Source organism: Neovison vison, chromosome 12 (genome assembly GCF_020171115.1).
Source record: "Neovison vison isolate M4711 chromosome 12, ASM_NN_V1, whole genome shotgun sequence".
In the NCBI taxonomy this organism is placed as follows: Eukaryota; Metazoa; Chordata; class Mammalia; order Carnivora; family Mustelidae; genus Neogale; species Neogale vison.
Window position 1 is genome coordinate 9,776,145 of NC_058102.1, and position 23,387 is coordinate 9,799,531.

Consider the following 23,387-nt stretch of genomic DNA (forward strand, 5'->3'; position numbering starts at 1 on the left):
CTACCCACTGTTTTTATAACCCCGATTCTCTGTGTTTTGCTCCCGTCTCCGACGAGAGAGGCGGCGACGGTGGCGTCTGCGACGGGAGACAGCGCGTCGGAGCGAGAGAGCGCCGCGCCTGCCGCCGCCCCAACAGCGGAGGCGCCGCCGCCATCGGTCGTCACCAGACCGGAGCCGCAGGCCCTCCCGAGCCCGGCCATCCGTGCCCCGCTCCCAGATCTTTATCCGTTTGGGACCATGCGCGGAGGCGGCTTTGGGGACCGGGACCGGGATCGTGACCGTGGAGGGTAAGGGGGGAGGGGGAGAGGGAAGGCCTCGAGTGTGCGTGGGCCGGGGGGAGGGGGAAGGTTGTTTGCTGAGGGAACCGCAGCTTGCGGCCGAGAGGGGGACCTGGAGCGGACTGCGGGCCTGGGACCGACGCCTCCGACAACGGGAGGCGACGCGTTCCTGGGACTTAAGAGCGGTTTGGTGGGTGGGCCTGCGCCCCGGGATCACGGGTGACCCGGCGAGGGGGGGGCGGCCTGGCGACGCCCCAGCCCTTCCTTGCGGACCGCCGTCGTGGCGGGGAGCGGGAGCGGCCCCCGAGCGCCGCGGACCTGGCCGGGCCTCGCCTCGCTGCCCGGCTTTCGAGCCCCGCCGATTTGGGCAAGTCATTTGATCTCCAGGCCTCCGCGTTCCTCTGTAAAACACGGATGTTCTTGCTGAGAAGAGGAGGAGGTCTCCGAGTGCGGCCTGGGAAAATCTTGATGCCAAATGGCTTCCCTTACGTTATCTGTCGCCAGAGAGGACTGTGAATGGCGCTGCAAAGTAGAGACCAAGAGCCTGATGGCTAGTTTAAATACATCTTTAAATCCCTTTTAGTCGTATTTCAGATAATTCGAAGGGAGCACATTGGACAGTGAAGCCCGGGAATTGTTCACCATCTAAAGGATCATATTTGAGGAGGAAGGGGTTTTTTGTTTGTTTAATTATTACTACAGGATTCCTCCCCATAGCGCGTTCTTTTTTCCTCCAGTTGGCCTGGGGTATTTTCCCAGCGTGGTTAGAAAGTTTTCGATGGGATAATGCCACAGTTGAAAGTTAACAAGATTAAACCTGAAGTCTTCCCAGATAACAGATTGAGATCTTAACATCAGTTAAAGGAAAAAGTTGATTAAGCGTTGTTCCTCTGTGCTGTACTTTTTTGTAATAAACCTCTTACCTCTGGATAAAAAGTAATGGAAAGCCAGTTATTGATACATACGTGACCTTGTGCAAGATCCTGGACCTTTTTGTGAGCCTAGTGGGCATCGTCATTGCCTTTACTTTGCATTGTTCTCGGGAATTGAGGTACTACGTGAAATTGTCTCTTAGTAGTAGGTGTTCTGTTAATGATACTTGATCCAAACATTGTCTTTTGTGGTTCAAACACAGGACTCCCATTCTAGTCACAAGCACTTCAGTTATCACCTGAATTACAAAATAAAAAATTTTATACCTTGTTAGAACAGGAAAATACATAATCTTAATGTTAAATTTGGAGGGCTAGAAGTGGAATATTTGCTTAGTGTTTCACAGTATAGCTATATTTAGAAGTGAATTTCAGTGCAACCACTTAAGACAAAGAACTTGACATTACCCAGCAGAAAATGACCCAGTAATTCCTCTCTTAAGCTTTATACCCCAGATGGTAAAGCCCAGAGAAATCCTTGTACATGTTCCCCGGGATTCATGGACAAAAATGTTTTTACCAGCACTGTTTGTGACAGTTTTGGAAACCATTCTTATGTCTGGATAAAGTGGGGGTGTCCATACAGTAGAATATAATACAGCAGTGAAAAGAGAAAACGTACATCAACACGGATGACTCACAAGTGAAAACTCAAGTTGTGGTAAAAAAGGATAGTACTTATAAGGATACATACAACAAGACTCCAAAAGCAAAATTAGAGGTGGTAGGTACAGGGTTTGTAAACTTGAAATAGGTACAGGGAGCTACCGAGGTACTGATAATCTGTTTCTTGGATGTGGGTGTTTGGTTTAGAAGTTTAACCATAATATGTTTTAACAATAAAAATTAATTTGAAAAAGTGAATTATCCATACCTAACCCCATATTGACTATCAGATGACATTTTTTTAAAAGCTTTAAAAACTTGAAACAAAATGGCAGTTTTTCATAAGGTCTGTGTCCTAATTCTCCATTTACCATGAAATTTCATTTATGATTTGAATAGCTATATTCTTTTTTAAAATTATTACTATTTCTTTAAAAATTTTTCTATTTTTTATTAACATAATGTATTATTAGCCCCAGGGCTACAGGTCTGTGAATCACCAGGTTAGATAGCTGTATTCTTAACTGAATGTTAATGAAGCTGAAATGGATTATTATTTTGAAAAGGAAATGGAAGTGTGGTCATTGTACATGTAAAATCCAGGTTATGTGCCTTGTACATTTAAACTAGCATGATAATTGCATGTAAATCTTCAGACCTGCATTTATTGCAAAGCAATCAAAATATTTAATGAGCAGTATGGTATGCCAGGGATTAGGATGTGTGCATCTTCGAAGGATGGCAAGAATGTGCTCAAAAATTCTGTAAGAGTAAGAGGCCATCTTGAATATTGAGGGAAGCTTTAATTAGAAAGGTGGAAGACAGCGTATTTTTAAAGAACCCCGTGTTTCAAATTAACATCTGTGGTGTGGAATGATAGATCTTGGTTAAATGGTCAGGGCAGTAGAGAGAGAAGAGAAACCTCTTTCTTCTTTGAATAACCCTTAAAAGGAATGTCGTTTTCCAGAGTTCTGTGTTCTTGTGGATCATTAGTTTAAGGTCCAGGTAGCATAGGAATGCAGAAGCATTGGAATGCAGGAGAAGCATATGAAACACCATCTACTAGGAGCCACATAAATTACTATAAACTAGGGCGACAGTCTCTAAAAATTGGTATTACAGTTCTTCGTAAACCTGACAATCTAAAAACTTGGCTTACCTATTACAGATCTGCGATGCTTCGTTTGTAAAAGGGGGGGTGTGTTTATCCAGGTGGTCTTGAAAGATGATTGTTGTTCAGTATTGAGCTTTGGGCCTGAGGGCAAGGTGAAGGTGTAATCGGTACTGTTTCTTCAATATATGTATATATCTTAGCTTCTGTTTTGATTCCTGATCTCTCTTACCAGTTCAGTAGTGTAAATGGAATCCATCAAATTCTACCTATTGAGTGAAGACACTTAGTGGTCCCAAGAAAATTTTCCTGCCATCAGTCATTGTATGTTTGTATTTAGAGGAATGTCTAGCTGAGTAAGTTTTAGGAACACTCTGAATTCCAGGAAATTGAGACCCTTTAAAATAATACAGCTACTGCCTATCAATTACGAAGTGGAACCATCAGCAAGATGATATTATGAGTGGCTTAGAGTGAAAAAGGGAAGTTAAATTCAAATTCAGGAGTAAGGAAACTGAATGAAAACACAGTGTAAGTGTATACTACTTGTATAAGAAGCAATGCCCCACACTTTAATAGGTCGAAGTATGGAAATGAAGCCCCATCTTTGCGTTCTAGGAAAAGTTGGAACATTGTGAGTTTACCGGGTGGTCATTTGTATTCCAATTGAACTTGTCTGTTAGGAATGTTAGATAAAACAAAAATTGGCTTTAAACGTTAGTTTTTTAAACCTTAAATAAGGGGTGCCTGGCAGGTTCAGTAGCGCATGTGATTCTTGATCTTAGGGTCGTGAGTTTGAACCCCGTATTGGGTGTAGAGATTACTGAAAAGAATAAACTTAAGTAAAACCTTAAGACTTTTTATGGTAAATTTATAGTTAATAATACTATTTCCCTGGGAACAAAAAGGTGGGGATGAAGAGGAAAAAGGTCATAAAACAGTTCTGGCTGTTCATTAGCATACTAAACGGAAGAATAGCCTACTAGTCTTCGAGGGGGCCTAGTAGTTTTCTTCAGATTAGCAGGCAGTAGGAGTGTTTATCACAGTTCTAGATAAAAGGTTCAAGATACTGTTCCAAATGTGGGGCGACTGGGCTTGAAATACATTTTTTTTTTTTTACCTGTCCACAGTATTGATTTTAATATTTAACATAAGCTAATGTCTTCCCTTGCATATATGTCTGAATATTACACAGGAATAGAGACTTCTGTTATACTCAATATCTCCAGCACCACTTAAAACACTACTTGGTACAGTGACTATTTGCTCAATGAATACAGTTATGCCAAATTGTACTGAGTGATTACTATGCCAGATACTTACTTTTTTTTTTTTTTTTTAAGATTTTATTTATTTTATTTGACAGAGATCACAAGTAGGCAGAGAGGCAGGCAGAGAGAGAGGGAGGAGGAAGCAGGCTCTCTGCTGAGCAGAGAGCCCGACTCAGGGCTCGATCCCAGGACCCTGGGATCACGACCCGAGCCAAAGGCAGAGGCTTTAACCCACTGAGCCACCCAGGCGCCCCTGCCAGATACTTTCTTAAGCACTTTATCTTCATCTCAGTCTCTGAAGTGATAGTATTTTGTCTACGTAAGAAACGAGTACAGAGAAGTTAAATTGTTAAAAATCATACCATAAAAGGCAGAATAAAATTTCAAACCTTTTCAGTGATTCTAGAATCTGGTTGTAACCCCTATTAGTTTTCTAAACATAGGAGTTTGATTTTTTTTCAGCTATTGTAATCATACCTATAACAGTATTACTGGATAATGAAGTTCTATAAACTTTTCCCCCATACCTTTGAATAAGAATTAAAAAAAAAAATACTTGTTGAAGGGGGCTGTTAGTATCCTAAGAGAAAATCTTTTGCTTGTTTTATGCCACCTAAGGTATATTGCTTTTAAAATACTAAAAAACTAAAAATTTTGATGTTTCTAGATTCGGTGCAAGAGGTGGTGGTGGCCTTCCCCCGAAGAAATTTGGTAATCCTGGGGAGCGTTTACGTAAAAAGAAGTGGGATTTGAGTGAGCTCCCCAAGTTTGAGAAGAATTTTTATGTAGAACATCCAGAAGTGGCGAGGCTGACTCCAGTAAGTTTTGGGGATTGATTTCTTTATTTACCTTTTCTATAACAATAATGACCAACTTGACATATTAGGCATATGGTGGAAAGAGTACTTGGTCCTAAATTCCACTATTTCTCCCTCTTCCTAGTTCTCACCATGGGCAGATTACTTTTTTAATATTTCTGAGTATCGGTTTTCTCCTGGGGAAAATGGAACTCTTATCACTTGCTACATTGACTAACAAAGTTGGGGGGGGGGTCCTTACAAATTGGTTGAAGTTAAGTATGTACGAAAGTGCTGTTACAGCTATTAGAGATGTATTTGCCAGTGTAATCGTGGATTAGATCATTGTTCAGCTTCACTGGAACATAAAGTTTTGCATGTTTGGAATAACTTACTCTTTTTTTTTTTTTTTTTTTAAACTGTGTTTTCTTCCATAGTATGAGGTTGATGAACTACGCCGAAAGAAGGAAATAACAGTCAGAGGGGGAGATGTTTGTCCTAAACCTGTATTTGCCTTTCATCATGCTAACTTCCCACGTAAGTGTTCTTCAAACCAGGATTGTAAATTGTTAATTTTTATTGAACAGTACATATGGGTAATGGGTTATTTAAAGGTTTTGATTCAGATTCAGTATTTTGTTGAAGAGGCAAGTAGAAACCTTTCACAAAGATGGTAATATATGTTTCGTTTTGTTTTTTAACTTCAAGGCTGGAAGTAAATGCTTTATTGTTGCATAAGAGTTTTTTATGCTTCTCTATAAGTTCTTTGTTTTAAAACTTTTGAGTTTTTCATCTTCCTCTAGAAGTTTTGCCTCTGCCTTTTAGAAAACAAAGAATTGGCTTTCTAGCTGGGTATAACTTGGCAAATAATATGTGACCAACAACCATGTACCCATGCTCTGTTAGAGACACTAGGTCTGTGGTTTTAAAGTATTGAAAGGAAGGGGGATAGATAGCTAAGGCACCAGTCCTCTGAGGTAGTAGTCAGCAGGTCAGAGATTAAGTAACTAAAGAAAGAAATGGCACTTCTCTTGGAGAGATACAAAGCTGGGTAAATCTTTCCCTTAATAAGTTGAACAGTTTTTTAGAGTTCTGACTGTGTCCTTAGTTGTACCTAGAAGTGCTGACATCTGTTCCCTTACAGAGTATGTGATGGACGTGTTGATGGATCAGCACTTTACAGAACCAACTCCAATTCAGTGCCAGGGATTTCCTTTGGCTCTCAGTGGCCGAGACATGGTGGGCATCGCTCAGACTGGCTCTGGGAAGACTCTGGCGGTAGGTACCACCAGCAAGGGAATGTTAACATGATGGTAACTTATTTTGCTATTCTGATTATCCTGCTAATTCTTAATTCTTAAAAAATTCTGATTCAGATAGTATAGGTAATATTTCAGGTTTCTTAGCTATGGGAAATGTGTGCAAGTATTTTGTGTTCAAATTCACCTTGCACATAATGTGTAACAGCTGTGAGTTCTGATTTCACTTTTGTGGTTAGGCGTTATCAGTTAACTGTGATAATTTAGGATAATGGTTTAGTTTTGGAATAGAACTCTTGTTTTATTGTTCTTTCTCCCTTTCTCCCCTAGTATTTGCTGCCGGCGATTGTCCATATTAACCACCAGCCGTACTTGGAAAGGGGGGATGGCCCAATTGTAAGTATATTCATAATTCTAAAAATAAGCACAATTTAATGATAACTGTTTCAGGCACTGTGCTTGGCCTGTGTTTTCAGATTTCATTCTCCAACCCACCCTCCATACCTGGAAATAAAGTTACCTCTACCTTCCTGATAAAATTTTGATACAGCGCTATTAAGTGATCAGTCTAAAGTCATACAGCTGTTAAGTGGCTGAGTTTGAATTTGAACCAGTCTTACTCTTAACCGCTTTGCATACTGCCTTAATACTGCATGCATTCTGCAGTAAATTTTTTTTATGTAAATAAAGATTTTTATTTATTTATTTATTTGACAGAGATCACAGGTAGGCAGAGAGGCAGGCAGAGAGAGGAAGGGAAGCAGGCTCCCTGCTGAGCAGAGAACCCGATGCGGGGCTCCATCCCAGGACCCCGGGATCGTGACCCGAGCCGAAGGCAGAGGCTCAACCCACTGAGCCACCCAGGCACCCCTCTGCAGTAAATTCTAATACAGTTTTGAATTGCTTGTTGATTGTGTGAGGAATAAGGAAGTATGAAATGATGTCCCTGCCATGTATATGTAAGTCAGATTTGGCTATGTATTATTTGTGGTTAAGTAATATTTTTTTGTAAAGATTTTACTTATTTATTTGACAGATCACAAGTAGGCAGAGAGGTAGGCAGAGGGTGTGGGGCAAGCAGTCTCCCGGCTGAGCAGAGAGCCCGATGTGGGGCTCGATCCCAGGACCCTAGGATCATGACCCGAGCGGAAGACAGAGGCTTAACCCACTGAGCCACCCAGGTGCCCGGGTTAAGTAATATTTTTGTAAATGTTTATAGGGCAGTCTGGTTTTCTGGCTTTATTATTTTCACTTAAGCTACTTTGTGTAAAATGTGTGTAGTGGTTATGGAACGTTTTTTAATACCTTCTTAACCTGCTTTTTAAGAATTGAGGGATGCCTGGGCGCCTGGGTGGCTCAGTGGGTTAAGCCGCTGCCTTCGGCTCAGGTCATGATCTCAGGGTCCTGGGATCGAGTACCGCATCGGGCTCTCTGCTCAGCAGGGGGCCTGCTTCCCTTCCTCCCTTTCTGCCTACTTGTGATCTCTCTCTGTCAAATAAATAAATAAAATCTTAAAAAAAAAAAAAAAAAGAATTGGGGGGTGCCTGACTGGCTGAGCTCAGGGTTGTGAGTTGGAGCCCCATGATGGGTATAGAGATAACTTAAAAATAAAATCTTTTTTTTTTTTTTTAAGATTTTATTTATTTATTTGACAGAGGGAATGCAAGCAGGGGGAGTGGGAGAGGGAGATGCAGGCTCCCCACTGAGCAGGGAGCCCAATTTGGGGATCGATCCCAGAACCCTGGGATCATGACCTGAGCTGAAGGCAGACGCCTAACAACTGAGCCACTGAGGTGCTCCTTAAAAATAAAATCTTTAAAAAAAAAATGAGCTTGCATTTGATATGTTTTTACAGACAGGTACATTGTTACAGTGTGTCTCAAAATGTTCACAGAAAGGATAATATGTTACTTTCTGATGAAATCTATTCCCTATGGCCAGTAGAATTAGCTTCATTATTGCTGGCTAGTATCTCATGTATTTGTACACAGAACAAGGTGTGTTGTTAACAGTGTATAGGATAGCCTATTTCAAAGAGTTCTAATTTTGTGTTGTTTTTGTATAAGTCATTGTTTTTGCTTACACGTCTAAGAGCTTAAGCTAGAGTTCAGAGAAGTATCTGCTTCGCTGTTTCCTTATTCATTTGTTTTTTTCCCAATAGTTAATCCATGGTTAAAGCCACTTGTTCATCTTGTAAGAGTTGTTTAGTTAAAAGTAGGTAACAATCTGTAAATCCACTAAAATAGCACACAGACTAATAGCATCCTGTATCAAAAGTAAATTCGGGGGCAACTGGGTGGCTCAGTGGATTAAGCCTCTGCCTTCAGCTGGGGTCATGATCTCGGGGTCCTGGGATCCAGCCCCGCATCTGGGCTCTCTGCTCAGTTGGGAGCCTGCTTCCCCCCCTCCCTTTCTGCTTGCTTCTCTGCCTGCTTGTGATCTCTGTCAAATAAACAAAATATTAAAAAGAAAAAAAAAGTAAATCCCATATCAAAAGCACGTGTCATTTTATAAGCTAAATATTCTCCATTTTTTGCCACACTCCTGTGCACTTGTCTTAACCTGTGCCTTTCCCATCTTCCTCACGTAATTTTAAAGTACCAGATTAGACAATACAGAAAGAACTTAGATGATCTTTTTGGGTTTTTTTCTTCTTTAACTTGGGATAGGTGTCTTAAACATGTGTTTGTTTTAGTGTCTAGTTCTGGCTCCTACCAGAGAGCTTGCCCAGCAAGTGCAGCAGGTGGCTGATGACTACGGCAAATGTTCTAGATTGAAGAGTACTTGCATTTATGGAGGTGCTCCTAAAGGTCCTCAGATTCGAGACTTGGAGAGAGGTAATTTTTTTAAAAATTAATGATTTTTCTCATTTTACCAGTTCTTATGAGTGAAGTTAGAGAGGAAAATAAAATAGTGGGTTCTTGTTGGGAAAAAAAAGTGTTTCAGCATCTTAGAAATTCTCAGGTGTGGTTAAATTGCTATTAAAGGAATGCTTAACGTAGTTAGAGACTGAAACTTTGTGGCGATTTGATCATACATAAACCTTGTTACGTCATGCTTTCCAAGTATTGTGTTAAAATTTCACCTGGTCTCTGCAGCATCGAACGCAGCCATCAGAGCTGGCACTTCTTAGTTAGCTGAGACTGGTACAGTGTTCATAAATAATTCTTAATCGGCTACATCTTTGGTGGTGTTTTATAGGTGTTGAGATCTGTATAGCTACTCCTGGACGCCTGATAGATTTCCTGGAGTCAGGGAAGACAAATCTTCGCCGATGTACTTACCTTGTTTTGGATGAGGCCGACAGGATGCTTGATATGGGCTTTGAACCGCAGATCCGTAAAATTGTGGACCAAATCAGGGTGTGTAAAACTGATGATACCCTGTCTTTATGCTCGTTGGCTGTCACAGTTCCTTAGCCTTAAAGAAATCTTTTCTTTTCCTGGTAGCCTGATAGGCAGACATTGATGTGGAGCGCAACCTGGCCGAAAGAAGTAAGACAGCTCGCAGAGGATTTCCTTCGGGATTACACCCAGATCAATGTGGGCAATCTGGAGTTGAGTGCCAATCACAACATCCTCCAGATTGTGGATGTCTGCATGGAAAGTGAAAAAGACCACAAGTAAGATTTTACTCTTTTGATAGTGCTGTTAAAGCTTTCCTAATAATCCTCCCAAGAGTTAAAGCACTGAAGTCTGAAATTTTTTGAGGCCCCAAAACAGAAAAAGCAGCACTAGCTTTCCAACTATCCATTCTTTATCTCATTTTCCAGAGCATTGTGGTTACAAGCAAGGATTCTGCACCCTTAAAATTAAGTCCCAGTTCACATAGTTATCAGCTGTATAAACGTGAAAAGAAAGTATTGTGGCTTTGGGGAGTTGATACTGGAGATGTAGCTTTTACATTATGTATGGGGAGGTCATCTCTGAATGTGTTCATTTTTACTCGTCTTCAGGTTGATCCAACTCATGGAGGAAATAATGGCTGAGAAAGAAAATAAGACAATAATATTTGTAGAAACAAAGAGACGCTGTGATGACCTCACTCGAAGGATGCGCAGAGATGGGTGAGTCCTGCACGGAAGTAATTAGCCGCAGGTATATATAGTTCAGTAGGACTTCCTAAGTTGGTGTGATTCATGTTCTGTACTATTTCAGTAATATCTGACATGCACTTAGCTCTTCAGATGGACAGGGTAGTCTATTCATGTAGCGTTATAAACCTTGAGAACTCCGTGTGGTAGTGCTTTTTAAAGTATAGTTCACCTCTCGTTAAAGTATTTCTGAAATATTGGTCACTTTTCTTCTGACAGTTGGCCAGCTATGTGTATCCATGGAGACAAGAGTCAACCAGAAAGAGATTGGGTACTTAATGGTGAGTTCAGAACCGAACATTGTCCATATTCTGTTTTAGGGATGGGCAGACTTTCTGTAAAGGGTCAAGAAGTAAATATTTTCTGCTTTGCAAACTGTACAGTGGCTTGTGTCACAGTCATTGGCTGTGATGTAATAGCAAAAAGATGGTCCTAGGCAGTGTGTAAAGAAACAATCTTGCTTTGTTGTAATAAAATCATTAAGACAGATATTGCCAGATTGAATCTGTAGGCCAGAGTTGGCCCACCTTTGCTCTTGTTAAATGAGTATTAGGGACGTTTTGTAACATATCTCTGCTGTCCTTGAAGGTCAGTAATACTGGCTGTTCATAACTCTCGTAACTTAGACCACCCTTTATTTAATAAGATCTTGTCCTTTTTGATGTTCTGATGTTCTTATCAGCCTGAGAATTAACCCAAAACCCTATGCTTCTGGGGCTTGGGGTGGTGGGGGGGGGTGGTGTTGTTTTTAAGAGAGAGCTGTTGAACAGGGGGAGGGGCAGAGGGAGAGAGACTCTCAAGCTGACTTGGCGCTGAGCTCAGAGTCTGTGTGGGTGTCAGTCTCACGATCCTGAGATCATGACCCAAGCCGAAACCAAGAGTTGGATACTCAGTGGATGATGCCACCCAGATGTTCCTACTTTGGGGATTTTTATGGAGGCTCATGGCATAGGCCTGATTCTCTCTTCCCTTCCTCAGGGATGGGGGGTGAGACTGAAAGTTCCAAGCTTCCTTTTAAGCATGGCTTGGTTTTTCTAGTGACCAGCCCCATCCCGAAGCTCTCCAGGATTCCACAAAGTAGTGTCTCAGCACAAGACAACTCTCATCACTCAGGAAATTCTGAGGGACTTGGGGTCTCTGTGTCGGGAACCAGGCAAGGTCAAAGACCAGGAATAAAAGATTCCCCTAACCATCTCTGTACAAGGGTTTTAGGAGCTCAGGGCCAGGACTCGGGGGCAGAGACTAATACACGTACTTTGTTACTTCAAAGGAAAGTAGTGTTTCTTCTTTGATACCACATCTTAAAATTGCTTTCTCCCCCACCCCCTACTTTCGGCTTTATTTCATTTGGAAGGTAACCTCAGTGTCGTAATTCCAGGGGAAAAAATTCTAGCTCATTTTAATTTTGTTATAAATTGCTACAGTTAGTAGTACTTCATTATTAGAGGTGTTTTTTTGTCCGTTGTTCCTCTGTTACGAGTGAGTATAATAAAGCTATTCAAAGAAGTACTGTTTCCCTTGAATTTAAAAGAGCTTGGCATGTTCTGACACCATTATTTGCAGTTTAACCTGGTAAACAAAAAGGCCAGATGGTTAGGAATGTTTGTATGGTCATTTTATAAAGGTAACCATTCAGCCTTGGTTGTATAACTTGGCTTTCTTGGCACTCTGCTTGTTTTACAGAGTTCCGTTCAGGAAAGGCGCCCATCCTCATTGCCACAGATGTAGCCTCCCGTGGGCTAGGTTTGTATAGATAGGGGTCTCTGTCAATGGTATATGTATCTTTCGGTTTAAAGATTTGTTGTCATTTCAAACTAGAGTTTGTATATATGTGTGTTGAGATAATTGTTCACAAGAGAAGAATACAAAGTGTGACACCCCCCCCTTCTTTTAACCTTGGTTTTTGTTTTTTTGTTTTTTTGTTTTTCCTTTTATTTTCAAAGTCTCTTCCTGCTCCTGACAAATAGGCTTTGGTCTGCAGCAAGGCCTAGGCATGACTGTGGAAACAGTTAGAGGGGCAGGAGACATTCAGTTGAACAGCTCAGCTTCTTCCTGGTTTTATTCTCTTCCCTGGCTGGGTAGAAGGAGCCTGATTGAACCTAGCTGATAGAAGCTGTGTCCACAGTTGTCCTCCCTATACGAGTCTTATCTGTACCAGACGTGTATGTGGAAGCCCAATTCCATGAACGCTAACATAATATATTCTTGGGATTTAATAAGTCTATAAATATGTTACCATCAGCAGTTAAGTCTACATTGCCCAGTTTTATTTACTGGTATAAAATTATCATGGACACTCAGTTATCCCCTCTTCCCACCCATGTTCTATATTATCAATGTGCGTTTCCCAGTTTAAGAACTTCATTTGAAGCTCGTGTTCTTCTGGAGTTTTCCCACCCATTATGATTTAAGATTTAAAGAACAATTTTGTGGTACTTTATCCCGTTATTCTGAGGTAAACAGGTATAACTCAAAACTTTCGTATTAGAAAAAGAGGACATTATCTCTATCACAAAGATATTTTTAAATTATTGGCAGGTGTTTAATCTCTTGCCTAGTAAGGTGAGAAGTACCGTATTCCCTTACAGTATGTAACATAAAGGGGATAAGTGTTCAGCCGGAGTACAAAAGAATGCAGGCTTTCTATACATAGCACTCATCATTCCCTCCTTCAGAGGTGGTGACCTGCAGCCATGACTGAAGCTTGTCTCTGCCCTCTGAGGTCATGTCTGGATCTGTGCGGTTAGAACTCGGGCCTGTTGGGAGAAGAGGCTGAGGCCTGAAAGCAGTTTACACAAAAGCTTTCAGTGATGGTGGTTTTTAAACAGGCTTGCTATGTGCTGGTAGCTTCTTTGTGCATCTTGCCTAGACAATTAAAAATATTTGTTCCTTTTCCCCCTGCATTTCTAAACCAAATCAATTGGCTGCCATTAGAATAATTTAGACTCTTACCCTGCCCCCACTCATCCATGTGAGGGGAGAGGGAAGGTACCTGAGTCTGTTTCTTGTTACTCAGCATCAGTGCTTGTTTCGGGCCCCTTGTTTGCTGCCTTGTAAAAATCAAAAGGAGGGGGAAAACCCACCAAAATGGCAGAATGCTGACCAAGGTCCTACAAGATCCTGGAAAGTGAAGGCTTCTACCTCACAGACAGGGGTGCAATTTTCAGCTGAGTCACCAGGCCTTTTTTCACTTCCTGTCGAGCGATGGCCTCTTAAATGTTCCCTTCAGGTAAGTTCTTCACTTCCCGTAGTTTTACAGTAGTCCTCCTCAGGAAGCCACTAGTCCCTTTCCACTGGGATAGTTTTAATTTTTTCCTTTTTTGTTTTTTTTTGTTTTTGTTTTTGTTTTTTTTTGTTTAAGCTACACACTGTGAAACTAAAAGTATTGAATTTATTTTGTTTTGTTTTTTAACAGAAGCTTTGCTAGCAGCTGCAGATCACTCAGTACATGGCCGAGGCAAATCTGCATTGGCCCGAAGCCGCTCTAGATGAGCCTGTTGGTTCCTTTCAGTCCCGCCCACTTAGCGAACGGATGCTCAGGCCATGTCCTAGGGCTTGTCAGACAGAAAGTTGTTCTCCTAGGCAGCTGGCCAAAACATTAACTTCTCAATTTCTTATCCTGCTACAGCATCTTCTCTAAAGGCAGCAAGATTATATTGTGGCAGCGCACAAGTAACATCAGGGCAGGCTTGACTGGAGAAAACCAGATTCTGCGCTTGCTCCTGTGTGCCCTGAGCCAGCCCTGTGTGTACACACAGGACACCTTTCTAGTGTGAAGACCTGGCACCATGTTTGTCCCCTGTTGAAGCCCTCCAGAAATACTCCTAAGTCTTAGTTTCTGAACTGTTGACTCCAGTCCCCAGTGCTTTCTGCTAGGAAAGCACACATCTGCGCGTTCAGTGCAGTCCCTCAGCTTGCTCTGCTGCCCATGGTCAGACACCGTGGGACTGACTAAGGAGCGTTATCCCAGCTCCGAAGACCTGGCCATGGAGCCTAATTCCCATCCCCCCACCTTCCGTCCATCCTGGCCGTGTCCATTTTTGTTTTTCCTTTGTTGCATCAACGACCCTAGCCGGAGACTCACGCTGCCCCCTGTGATAACTGCCTTCTCGTCTTTCTGGTGTGATTTCAGGACTTTAGGGGTCAGTAAAGACTGAGGAGCCTTTATTGTAATAAGAAACAGACATTAATGCCCCTTTCTTCACAGGCCCTTTAACAACAGCTGAATTTTTTTTTTTTTTTTTTAATCATCTCCCCTTTCCCCTGAAATTAATCCAGTCTGGGCAATAGATGCAGTCTGACCCTTTGGATGTAACTTACATTTTTTTTATTAATTATTTTTTTCTACAATCACCCCAATTATCCTTGGGGGAGGCGTTGGAGGACCTGAAATTTTTACCCGAACCCAGGTTCTCCGGCGCTTGGCAACCAAATGGGGCTACAGAGAAGCATCTAAGCCAGTTCACAGAGCGAGCGTGTGTGGGGACTTCTCACTGCCACGGACCCTTGATGCATGCTCCCCGCGCTCCAGTGGTCCCGTGTCAGAAGGCGGAGTTTTCGAAAGGAGGCCGCCAAAAATAAAAGGCAAAGAGACGGGATCGGCTGCAGCGGTTTCCCAAAGGAGGAGGGAGTGTGCATCGGTCTGGTAACAAACAGAGAATGTTTTTTAATTATTTATATCACAAAAATCTGTGTTTTATCTAGGATATTTTCTGAATATTCTTTGTAAAATGCAGATTTTTTTTCCACAAAACATTAGGATTCTTTGTTATATTAGATTTGTTTGTTTAAGTAGGTAAAAATATACATTTAGCTGAAAGCATTACACTAACATTTACATACTTGAAGCATTAGGAGGTTATTGAACCCAATTCCCAGCAGTGGATAGAACATTAAACTGGATCTCAAGGTTTCATGGTTTTTCCCACCCTCTTTGGCTTATTTAATTTCCCAGGTTACGTAGACAATCTTCAGTAATTGAAGCAAGTACTGAGTTGAAATAACCTTGAGTTGAGCAAAAAACAAAAACAAAACCCCTCATTTGGCAGAGCTGGGCTTGGTTTGGTAGTACAGTGAAATTTTAGTGTAATGTGCTCTTGTGGTAATTGAAAGGGGAAAGCTAATTCAGATAATTCTGCAAAGGAAAATAGGTGTGTACTTAACTTTGGCTTTGATGAGTTTTTTAAAATATGAGAGCAAACATTTTTTAATCTAAATATTTCAATTAAGTCTCCTTGAAAATGTAGTAATAAAGTATATGAAGTTTCTTTTCTCATTTTGCTCTGTGACTGGTTTAAAGGTAAGTTTGTTATACTACTGGTAGATTTTGCCAGGCTTCTCCCAACAGAGTAGAAGTAATTTGACCTCGTACCTTATCGGTAGTACCACTTACCTTCTGCATTTCCAGTGTTGAAAAGGAACTGGAATTTGGCGACAATTCCTGCCGGTATATTGGTTAAAATACAGAGGCAGGAGTTTGGATGGTTGGATGGGATTCCCTTGGGAGTTTTACAGCTTGATAAAGATGCCACTTCCTGTGCATGTCCCGAGAATCATTAATCCTCTTTTACTCTGTTGGGATGAGTCTTTTTTTGTTCCTGTTCAGAGTGGTTACTAACTTACTCTTCTTTCCTCTTGCTGTCATCTGCATTCGTGCTTCCCACCTGTTGTTGGCATGTCCTTTACCTTCTCTTTCCCTGCCGCACCAACCTCCGCACTGACTCTCCTTGGCTTGGAAGATGTGGAAGATGTCAAGTTTGTGATCAACTATGACTATCCAAACAGCTCAGAGGATTATGTGCACCGTATTGGCCGAACAGCCCGTAGCACCAACAAGGGCACCGCTTACACCTTCTTCACGCCAGGGAACCTAAAGCAGGCCAGAGAGCTGATCAAAGTGCTGGAAGAGGCTAATCAGGCGATCAATCCCAAACTGATGCAGTTGGTGGACCACAGAGGAGGCGGCGGAGGAGGGGGTAAGGGTAAGTCCTGGAGTTTTCCAGGTACTGCCAAGGTATCTTTCTGTGCTTATTGTGACGGTTTGGGGTTGTGTCGTTTTGTTTTGTTTTGTTTTTGAGTATGTTGCTTAATAACGGGATAGTGATTAGTAGTTTTTCATAATCCCTCTTAAGTAAGACCACGTGAAGGGTAGGGGCGCGATCAGGACTGTCCTTCTGCAGCCCAGCATTTCCGTAGACGGCGCTATAAAACGGACCTTTGTGTTTTGAAGTACACGGTGCAGGTTCAGAATTAAGCTGAATTCTGGTTGCTTTGAATACCTTCAAAAGCCTCAGTGTATATTAGGTTTTTGGCTTTTCAGGGGAAGAGATGAGTGAGTTCGCACTATGCCGTGGTCTTAGAAACAGGTGTAGTTAATGGCTCTGAAAACTGGGTAGTTGCAAAATATACTAGGATCAGAGCTTCTTGACTACCAGTTTGGTTATCATTTTGTCCCAAACTGAACTGCATGCTGAAGCTGTTAAAATTACTCAAGAAGTTTCTTAAATAACAAGGTTTTTGTTTTTTAAGTGGGTTTGGAATTGTGCCTAGGATCCCAAAGCTTGTGAGGTAACTGCGATGCCATCAGGTCCACGAAGGAACGTTTGAGAACCACTGCGTACTAGTAGAGGGTCTGGGGAGGGGGTTCTGAACTTAGCCGCTTGTCTATTGTTTTTTAACCTGTGGTAAGTCACCTAAACTAACTTTCCCGTTGTTCCTGCGTTTTGAAGATTGTGTTTCTTGGTAAATCCTCAAAGGGGAAAGGGACCTAAAATGGTGACAAGTGGAATGTTCATTCTTTTGAGTATGTCCTATTAAAGAACCAAATTATGGGTATAGTTTCAAAGGAACTGCTTTGGAGGCTGGCCTAGCTAAAGATCAAGAAAGAATGTTGAGTACTTTGGTACCTCATAGAGTCTTCGCATCTGGTTGTGTTGGGTTGTGTATCTGGCGTTACTGGCATTAAAAATACCTCGTGTCCTCCCCTCAGGAGGTCGTTCTCGATACCGGACCACGTCTTCAGCCAACAATCCCAACCTGATGTATCAGGATGAGTGTGACCGGAGGCTTCGAGGAGTCAAAGATGGTGGCCGGAGAGACTCTGCAAGCTATCGGGATCGTAGTGAAACCGATAGAGCCGGTTATGCTAACGGCAGTGGCTATGGAAGTCCAAATTCTGCCTTTGGAGCACAAGCAGGCCAATACACCTATGGTCAAGGCACCTATGGGGCAGCTGCTTATGGCACCAGTGGCTACACAGCCCAAGAATACGGCGCCGGCACGTACGGGGCTAGTAGCAGCACCTCAACTGGGAGAAGTTCACAGAGCTCTAGCCAGCAGTTTAGTGGGATAGGCCGGTCTGGGCAGCAGCCACAGCCACTGATGTCACAACAGTTTGCACAGCCTCCGGGAGCTACCAATATGATAGGTTACATGGGGCAGACTGCCTACCAGTACCCCCCCCCTCCTCCTCCCCCTCCTCCTTCACGCAAATGAAACCACTCAAGTGGTAGTGACTTGTGCAGACTTACTACATTTAAAGGAACGCTGTCTTTCCTTTTTTTTTTTCCCCTCTTCCCCTTTTTTCTTTCTTTTTCTTTTTTTATTTTTTCCCCAACCATTGTGATTTGTCTTTCATGCAGATTAGTTAGAATTCACTGCCAGGTTTCTTCTGTCCACCAAAATGATCCAGTCTGCATTAACAGATTTTGTAAAAACATATATAGAGAGCTGACTGGAAGAGATTTTTTTTTCCCCAACTTCTTGCATGTTGAGGATACTTGAGCTATTTTTCATCTTAAAAGAAGAAATAAGGTATTAGGCCCTTTTGTGGGAGCCCATTTTCTTGTCCTGAGTTGTGGGGGTAGGGGGGAGGGTAAAGGGTTGAATTCTGCAGAAGACGGCATCTGTGCTTTAGGTTGCTTTCCTTACTGGGTTAGAAAACCAAGAGGGAATTCCCCGCACATTTTCTGTAATGTTTTTTAATGTTCCTCAGGCCTGATGAGTTAAGACAGTGCTTTCTTTGCCATTGTCATTTTGGCTGATTGCTTGTTAAGTGCATTTGACAGTTTAAAAAAAAATCCTGATTGGTTTTGTCTCCCTCCTATTCTGCCTTGCCCCTTCCCAATTACTGAAAAATAACCATTTTAGTCCAGATAGACATTGAATTTTTGAGTTGAGTGTATCTTTTAAATTAAAAACCCCAAGTGTTTATTGCAATGGTTAAATGTAGCATCTCAGCATCTGGTGGGAGCTGCCTGTCTCTCTTCCCCACATAACCAGGGACCATCTGTGAAATTCATTTTCCAACTAGATAGCTGCTCAGAGCAGAATGAACATAAATTGCTCACTGGAAATTCATTAACGAGTTAAATAACTTAACCAGTTAAGGATGCATTCACCCCGCAGTTTAAAAACCACCTTTGATTATAAACAGAATATACTCTGGCAGATTTTCTTTCTAAACTCTTACCTGTAGAGCTAGAATGAAAGCACCTCTTTGCTAGCTGCTCAGCCCTTTCGGCCAAATTATCTTGAATAAAGAACTTGGGGGTCTGTTAAGAAAGTTCTTAATTCTCTTCATACTCTTCTCTGCAGTGCTTTGTAACAGCTTTTGGATGCAAATTTTCTTCAGCATCCTTTTGCACTCAGCTTTTTACAGGTAGGTAGTGCTTAAGGAAAGTTACAGAGGACTAAAGCCTAAATCCTCACTTTTCTTCTTGAAGGTAGGTGAGTTTGTCCCCTTCATGGTGATACTGTTTTACTGAGACCTCTGTAGCACATGGGCCTAGGAGGAGTTTTCTGCTCTCGTGTTCACTGTAACAGGACAGGGAGATCAGACAGCCCCAGACCCTCTTCCATATCCAGTGTTAGAGTATTAATTCGTTGTGCTCCTACTGGGTGTTCGTGAATAATGTAGTTAAAGGGGGAGCGCTCCACTGCATCCTTCGGCTAAGGCCTGAGGGTGCCTGCTGGTTTACAATATCTAAATACTTGGGTTTTTTTTACTTTGTTTTTCTTTTTAAAATTCTTCAGGGAGAGAGAAGGGATGGTTTCTGAGGGGTTCTGGAAAGTGTGGTTGAATGTGCAACATACAGGTAGGTTGTCCAGCATAAGCTGAAACGTACGCGTGGAAGAACTCCGACGTGTTGTCTCTCCCCTCCCCCCACATTTTCTTCTTAACTTTACTCCCTTTTCCCCTTTCTTCAATTTGAGGCCGAGGGAGGATGGTAGGCACAGGAAAACTTGACAAAACTGCTCTGTGCTTGTAAAACCAAAGTGCCCCCTCTCTCCCTGCCAAAAAGAAAAAAAAAATCACTGTTTTTTGGTCTAAGCTCTGACCAGTCCGTTATAGATACTTCTTCCTATACCAAAACTGTTTAAACAGGTGCCACCACAAGGGATGTCGTCCTTACTCTCTGCGGGTCTTCAAGCATCCCTTTGTGGGAAAGGTCTCTGGGCAAGCACGTGGTATTTGGTCTGCTGCTTGCTTCCCTTTTTCCACCAGGGATGTTGTGATCATAAGTCAAAACAACAGTATATTCCAAATCTCAAAAGCTATTGTGGCCTGAGCACAATTGAAATCTAGCAGAGTTTTTCCTATGTAGCTTTAGAGTAACTCTTCTGCTTCTCTGTCACTTACAATTCAGGTTCTGCCTTTGCCTAAGAGCATGAGCAGAAGAGTCCTCATGTGACGCTTAGTTCTATTGCAGTCCTGGGTGAAACTATTTAAGCTATGGGGCTGCTGCTCCCCAGTTCCTCCCTAACAATTCATTGTGTGGACTTCTCTCATCTGAAAGGTTGGTGGCTTTTGCTCGGGATCAGTGCTCTGTTCACATTCTTGCTGGTCTCTGAACACATTCCTGTTGCGTTAAGACTTGAACGATGTGTAGATGCGTGATGTTCAGGCACAGGATGCTAAGAGCTATGTTACTCTTCTTAGTTTGTAAATTGTCCTTTTGATACCATCTTGTTTTCTTTTGTAGGTATAAATAAAACACTGTTGACAATAAGGTGTGAACTTTTTATTGCTTGAAAATTCCGACTAGAGTCCAGTGGTAGTTGTCTTAAACAGTTTATTTGCTTCAAGACCAAGTTTGGGGTTGTTGAACTGAGTAACCACCTTAGCACCTCAAAATGTGAAAGGGAGGTGGGATCAGTGGTCTTAAAGGAAGAATTGGAGTCCCAAAGCAGCAAAGCCAGACACCTGGTAGGTAAAAAAAACTTTGGGCAGTTTTTTTCTTATTGGTAAATGGTCGCCATGGTAAGGGTGCCCCCCCCCAGGTTACTGGGATTAAAGTACCAGGTAGAGCTGCCTCGAGCTGTAGCAAGACCCTCGTCTGCTTTCCCAGTGAGGCAGAAAGCAGAGTCTAGCCAGAATCGAGAAGTTTGGCTTTTACTTGTGGCTTGAAGACAGATGAGAAGTGAAGTAACACTTCACACCTGTAAGACCAGATCACCTGTGTATTGGTCCCTAAAACTTGATCTGGAAAGTGAAAATCAAACAGCATGTTCCGATACTTGAAGTCTGGTCTTTGGGGGCATCTGCTGTATACACAGGTCTCTCTCCAGACGGGACTGACTGTTCGTAGCGTGAGGCTTTCGGGCTAGGACATTGGGGAGCAATAGTTTGACCCATACATGGGTTAAGCACCTCTGATTTATAGATACCCAGGTGACCTGGGGCCCACTTGCATACTTCACCTAGGTTTTTTACTGCTGCTATAATTTACGGGACAGATTGGTGAGAACGTCTTTTACATAGAATGATCAGTGCTTTGTGGAAATCCACACTAAGCATTGTTCTCCTTTTAATTTTAACATTTGGCCCAAGTCCTGTATTAGTCCAGAACATTTCACATAGTTTTGTTCAGTGTCCTTATTAAGGCGTAGAACCAACTCCGGGACCCTCAAATTGGCATTGGAAGACTTAACTTCTTTCCTTTAAGGACTAGAAGAAAATGGAGATAAATTAGAATTCATCATACTGATGAAAGACTCCCTTACTAACTGCAGTCTCTAGTTCCCCGTTCATAATAGGCGTCTGGCTGTACAAGCCAAGGGGGACACTGCATCCCAGCATAACTACAGACAGTAAACACACACACACCCCAATCTTGGTTACTGATCCCACTTTACCTTAGGCTGTAAACTTGACATCCCTTTCTGTTCCACATACGTTCCAGTGCCTCTCCACTCGAGATTTGCCCACACTCCGGTGACCCGAACAACTGCCCCATCCCTGGTCTCCCTGTGTGCTGCCTTTTACTCTCCACAGCAGCTGCTGGGCTGGTTCTTCAGGCTTCCAGTGGCTGCACTTGGCAATCACAGCGCAAACCCATAACCCCTGATTCTGCTTGACCTCTGAGCTCCAGCTTTATAGACTGTGACCACACTAGCCTTCTAGTCCTTGTCACACCGACCTGGTACCATTCTCGGGGCTCCTACGTAAGCCCTTCTCTGGAATGTTCCTCCTGTATTTTTCTAACCAAGTGTTCGGTCGGATGTCCTCCCACAGTTCCCTTCTCTCTACGCAGCATGCACGGTACAGCCAGTATGGAACTGCTCTGTGCTCTTTCATGGTACTTGTTTCCTGAAAATGCTCATTCATCTTCCATCACGGAAAAGAAAAGCACTGTGAGGAGCAGAGACTTCCGTCTCTACATGCACTTCCAGATCCTCTCCTACTGAATGGGTAGCTCCCTGTGCCCGTGCCAGCAAGCCTGCTCCGGTCTGGCACCTACCTTTGGTCACATACAGGTAGAAGAAGTCACAGTAGAAGATGGTCTGTACTACTCCAGACACCACTGCGATCTGGTCGTAGAAGTTCTCCGTCTGGTACCGTCTGATCCAGTTGGCCAGGTAGAGCGCCCGGTACAGCCCAAGAAAGAACAGGTAGTGAGTAGTGATGGTCTCCGCCTCTCCGGTTTTACTGATCATGAAGAGCTGGGGCAGGATGGCCACTGATTCCAGGTAGATGGAGAAAGTCCAGAGGATCTGAGCCAAAGAGACAGGTGACCAGAGGAGGTGGATCAAGACCATGAAGGGACCCATTTCTTTAAAAGAATGTAATCACTAAAATAGTAATGTTTACTGGAGTAATCTAGTAAGGCAAAAAGAAAACAGTTTCTGAAATAATCAGCATGTCATTCCACCCCTGTGTCTAAATAGAAAATACTTCTAAAAGAGGAAAGCAAACTGCTGTTTCTGTTTTTGTTTTTGTTTTTTAACATCCCATGAACATTTCTTCAGAACATAGTTTTTAATTGTTGCAGAACCTTATTGTCTAAACTGGTCTTAATTGAAGCCATCGTTTCTCAGAATGCAGTCCGTGAACACTGGCTTGCAGTCCCCCTGATTCTTGGGCTGCAGCCCAGCTCATCAGCCCAGCCTGGACTGCTCTAGAAGCCACCTGTTGGACGGAAGTTCTCAGCCGTAAGTTGGTGCTGTGATGGGTGCTGCTTTGTTGACATAATGACCATCTGGATGTCCCCATTTTCAAATTACCAATTTTTAAACTTATAACAATATAGGAGTCATTGGCTGTACCACAAAGCAAGCCCAGATACTACAGAGAATCCGGAGGGAAGGATGTCAGGGAACATGTTTACTTTACCTTTCAGAATTAATACTCTGGCTCCCTTCCCTTACCTCCAAGGGAGTAAAACTGTAGTTCTCAAGGAAGGAGAGGCCAATGACAGGGACCAGAAGAAACTCCAGGCGGAACGTGTCATTCTCACTGTCGAATGTTTTCCGAAATTTCCCATAGATCATGTACACTGTGATATAGGCACAGAGGAGAAAAACCACCTAACAAGGGAAAGAGACACATGGGAATCAAGTCATTTTCCAACCCGTTTCCTGGGCTCCCCAGCCACCCTGAGTTGGGACCTTCCCAATCAAGAGCTAGTGCATTGGCCCAAGGGGGACAAAGCGAAATGTGTGTGCAATTTCTCCTGAGTCACTGGCCTAGATTCTGAAGCGAATGACCCTTTGGTTAAGTAACTTGATGCTTTTATTTATTTATTTATTTAAAAAAAGAT

The 23,387-nt window shown here is 42.6% G+C and overlaps 2 protein-coding genes across 3 annotated transcripts in view; one reads left to right on the forward strand and one right to left on the reverse strand.

The window, feature by feature from the left end:
• On the forward strand, positions 1-20,357 carry DDX17 (DEAD-box helicase 17). 2 transcript variants are annotated; one of them, XM_044227814.1, is made up of 13 exons: positions 1-287; positions 4,866-5,016; positions 5,433-5,532; positions 6,140-6,273; positions 6,585-6,650; positions 8,950-9,091; positions 9,456-9,616; positions 9,704-9,876; positions 10,210-10,320; positions 10,567-10,628; positions 12,031-12,090; positions 16,086-16,328; positions 17,336-20,357. In XM_044227814.1, the coding sequence occupies exons 1-13, from the start codon at positions 238-240 to the stop codon at positions 17,839-17,841; spliced, it is 1,959 nt and encodes a 652-aa protein (XP_044083749.1). In that variant the 5' UTR covers positions 1-237; the 3' UTR covers positions 17,842-20,357. The 2 variants fall into 2 exon arrangements, with proteins under 2 accessions (XP_044083749.1, XP_044083750.1); XM_044227815.1 differs by having other exon boundaries at positions 4-287; positions 16,086-16,322.
• The window catches only part of KDELR3 (KDEL endoplasmic reticulum protein retention receptor 3), an 11,984-nt gene continuing 8,951 nt past the window's right edge, over positions 20,355-23,387 (reverse strand). The window contains exons 3-5 of the mRNA XM_044227816.1: positions 22,996-23,154; positions 22,089-22,341; positions 20,355-21,295 (exon numbers count right to left, since the gene is read on the reverse strand). Coding sequence (XP_044083751.1) covers positions 21,255-21,295; positions 22,089-22,341; positions 22,996-23,154 — 453 coding nt within the window. The 3' untranslated portion in view covers positions 20,355-21,254. The remainder of the gene's footprint in view (positions 21,296-22,088; positions 22,342-22,995; positions 23,155-23,387) is intronic.

What these genes read in the sequence shown, in the direction of transcription:
- DDX17 (XM_044227814.1), top strand. Translation starts at nt 238, where the DNA reads ATGCGCGGAGGCGGCTTTGGGGACCGGGACCGGGATCGTGACCGTGGA. An exon ending in GCTCTGGGAAGACTCTGGCG is followed by an intron (nt 6,274 to 6,584) that starts GTAGGTACCACC and finishes TTTCTCCCCTAG; the next exon opens with TATTTGCTGCCGGCGATTGT. An exon ending in GATTCGAGACTTGGAGAGAG is followed by an intron (nt 9,092 to 9,455) that starts GTAATTTTTTTA and finishes GGTGTTTTATAG; the next exon opens with GTGTTGAGATCTGTATAGCT.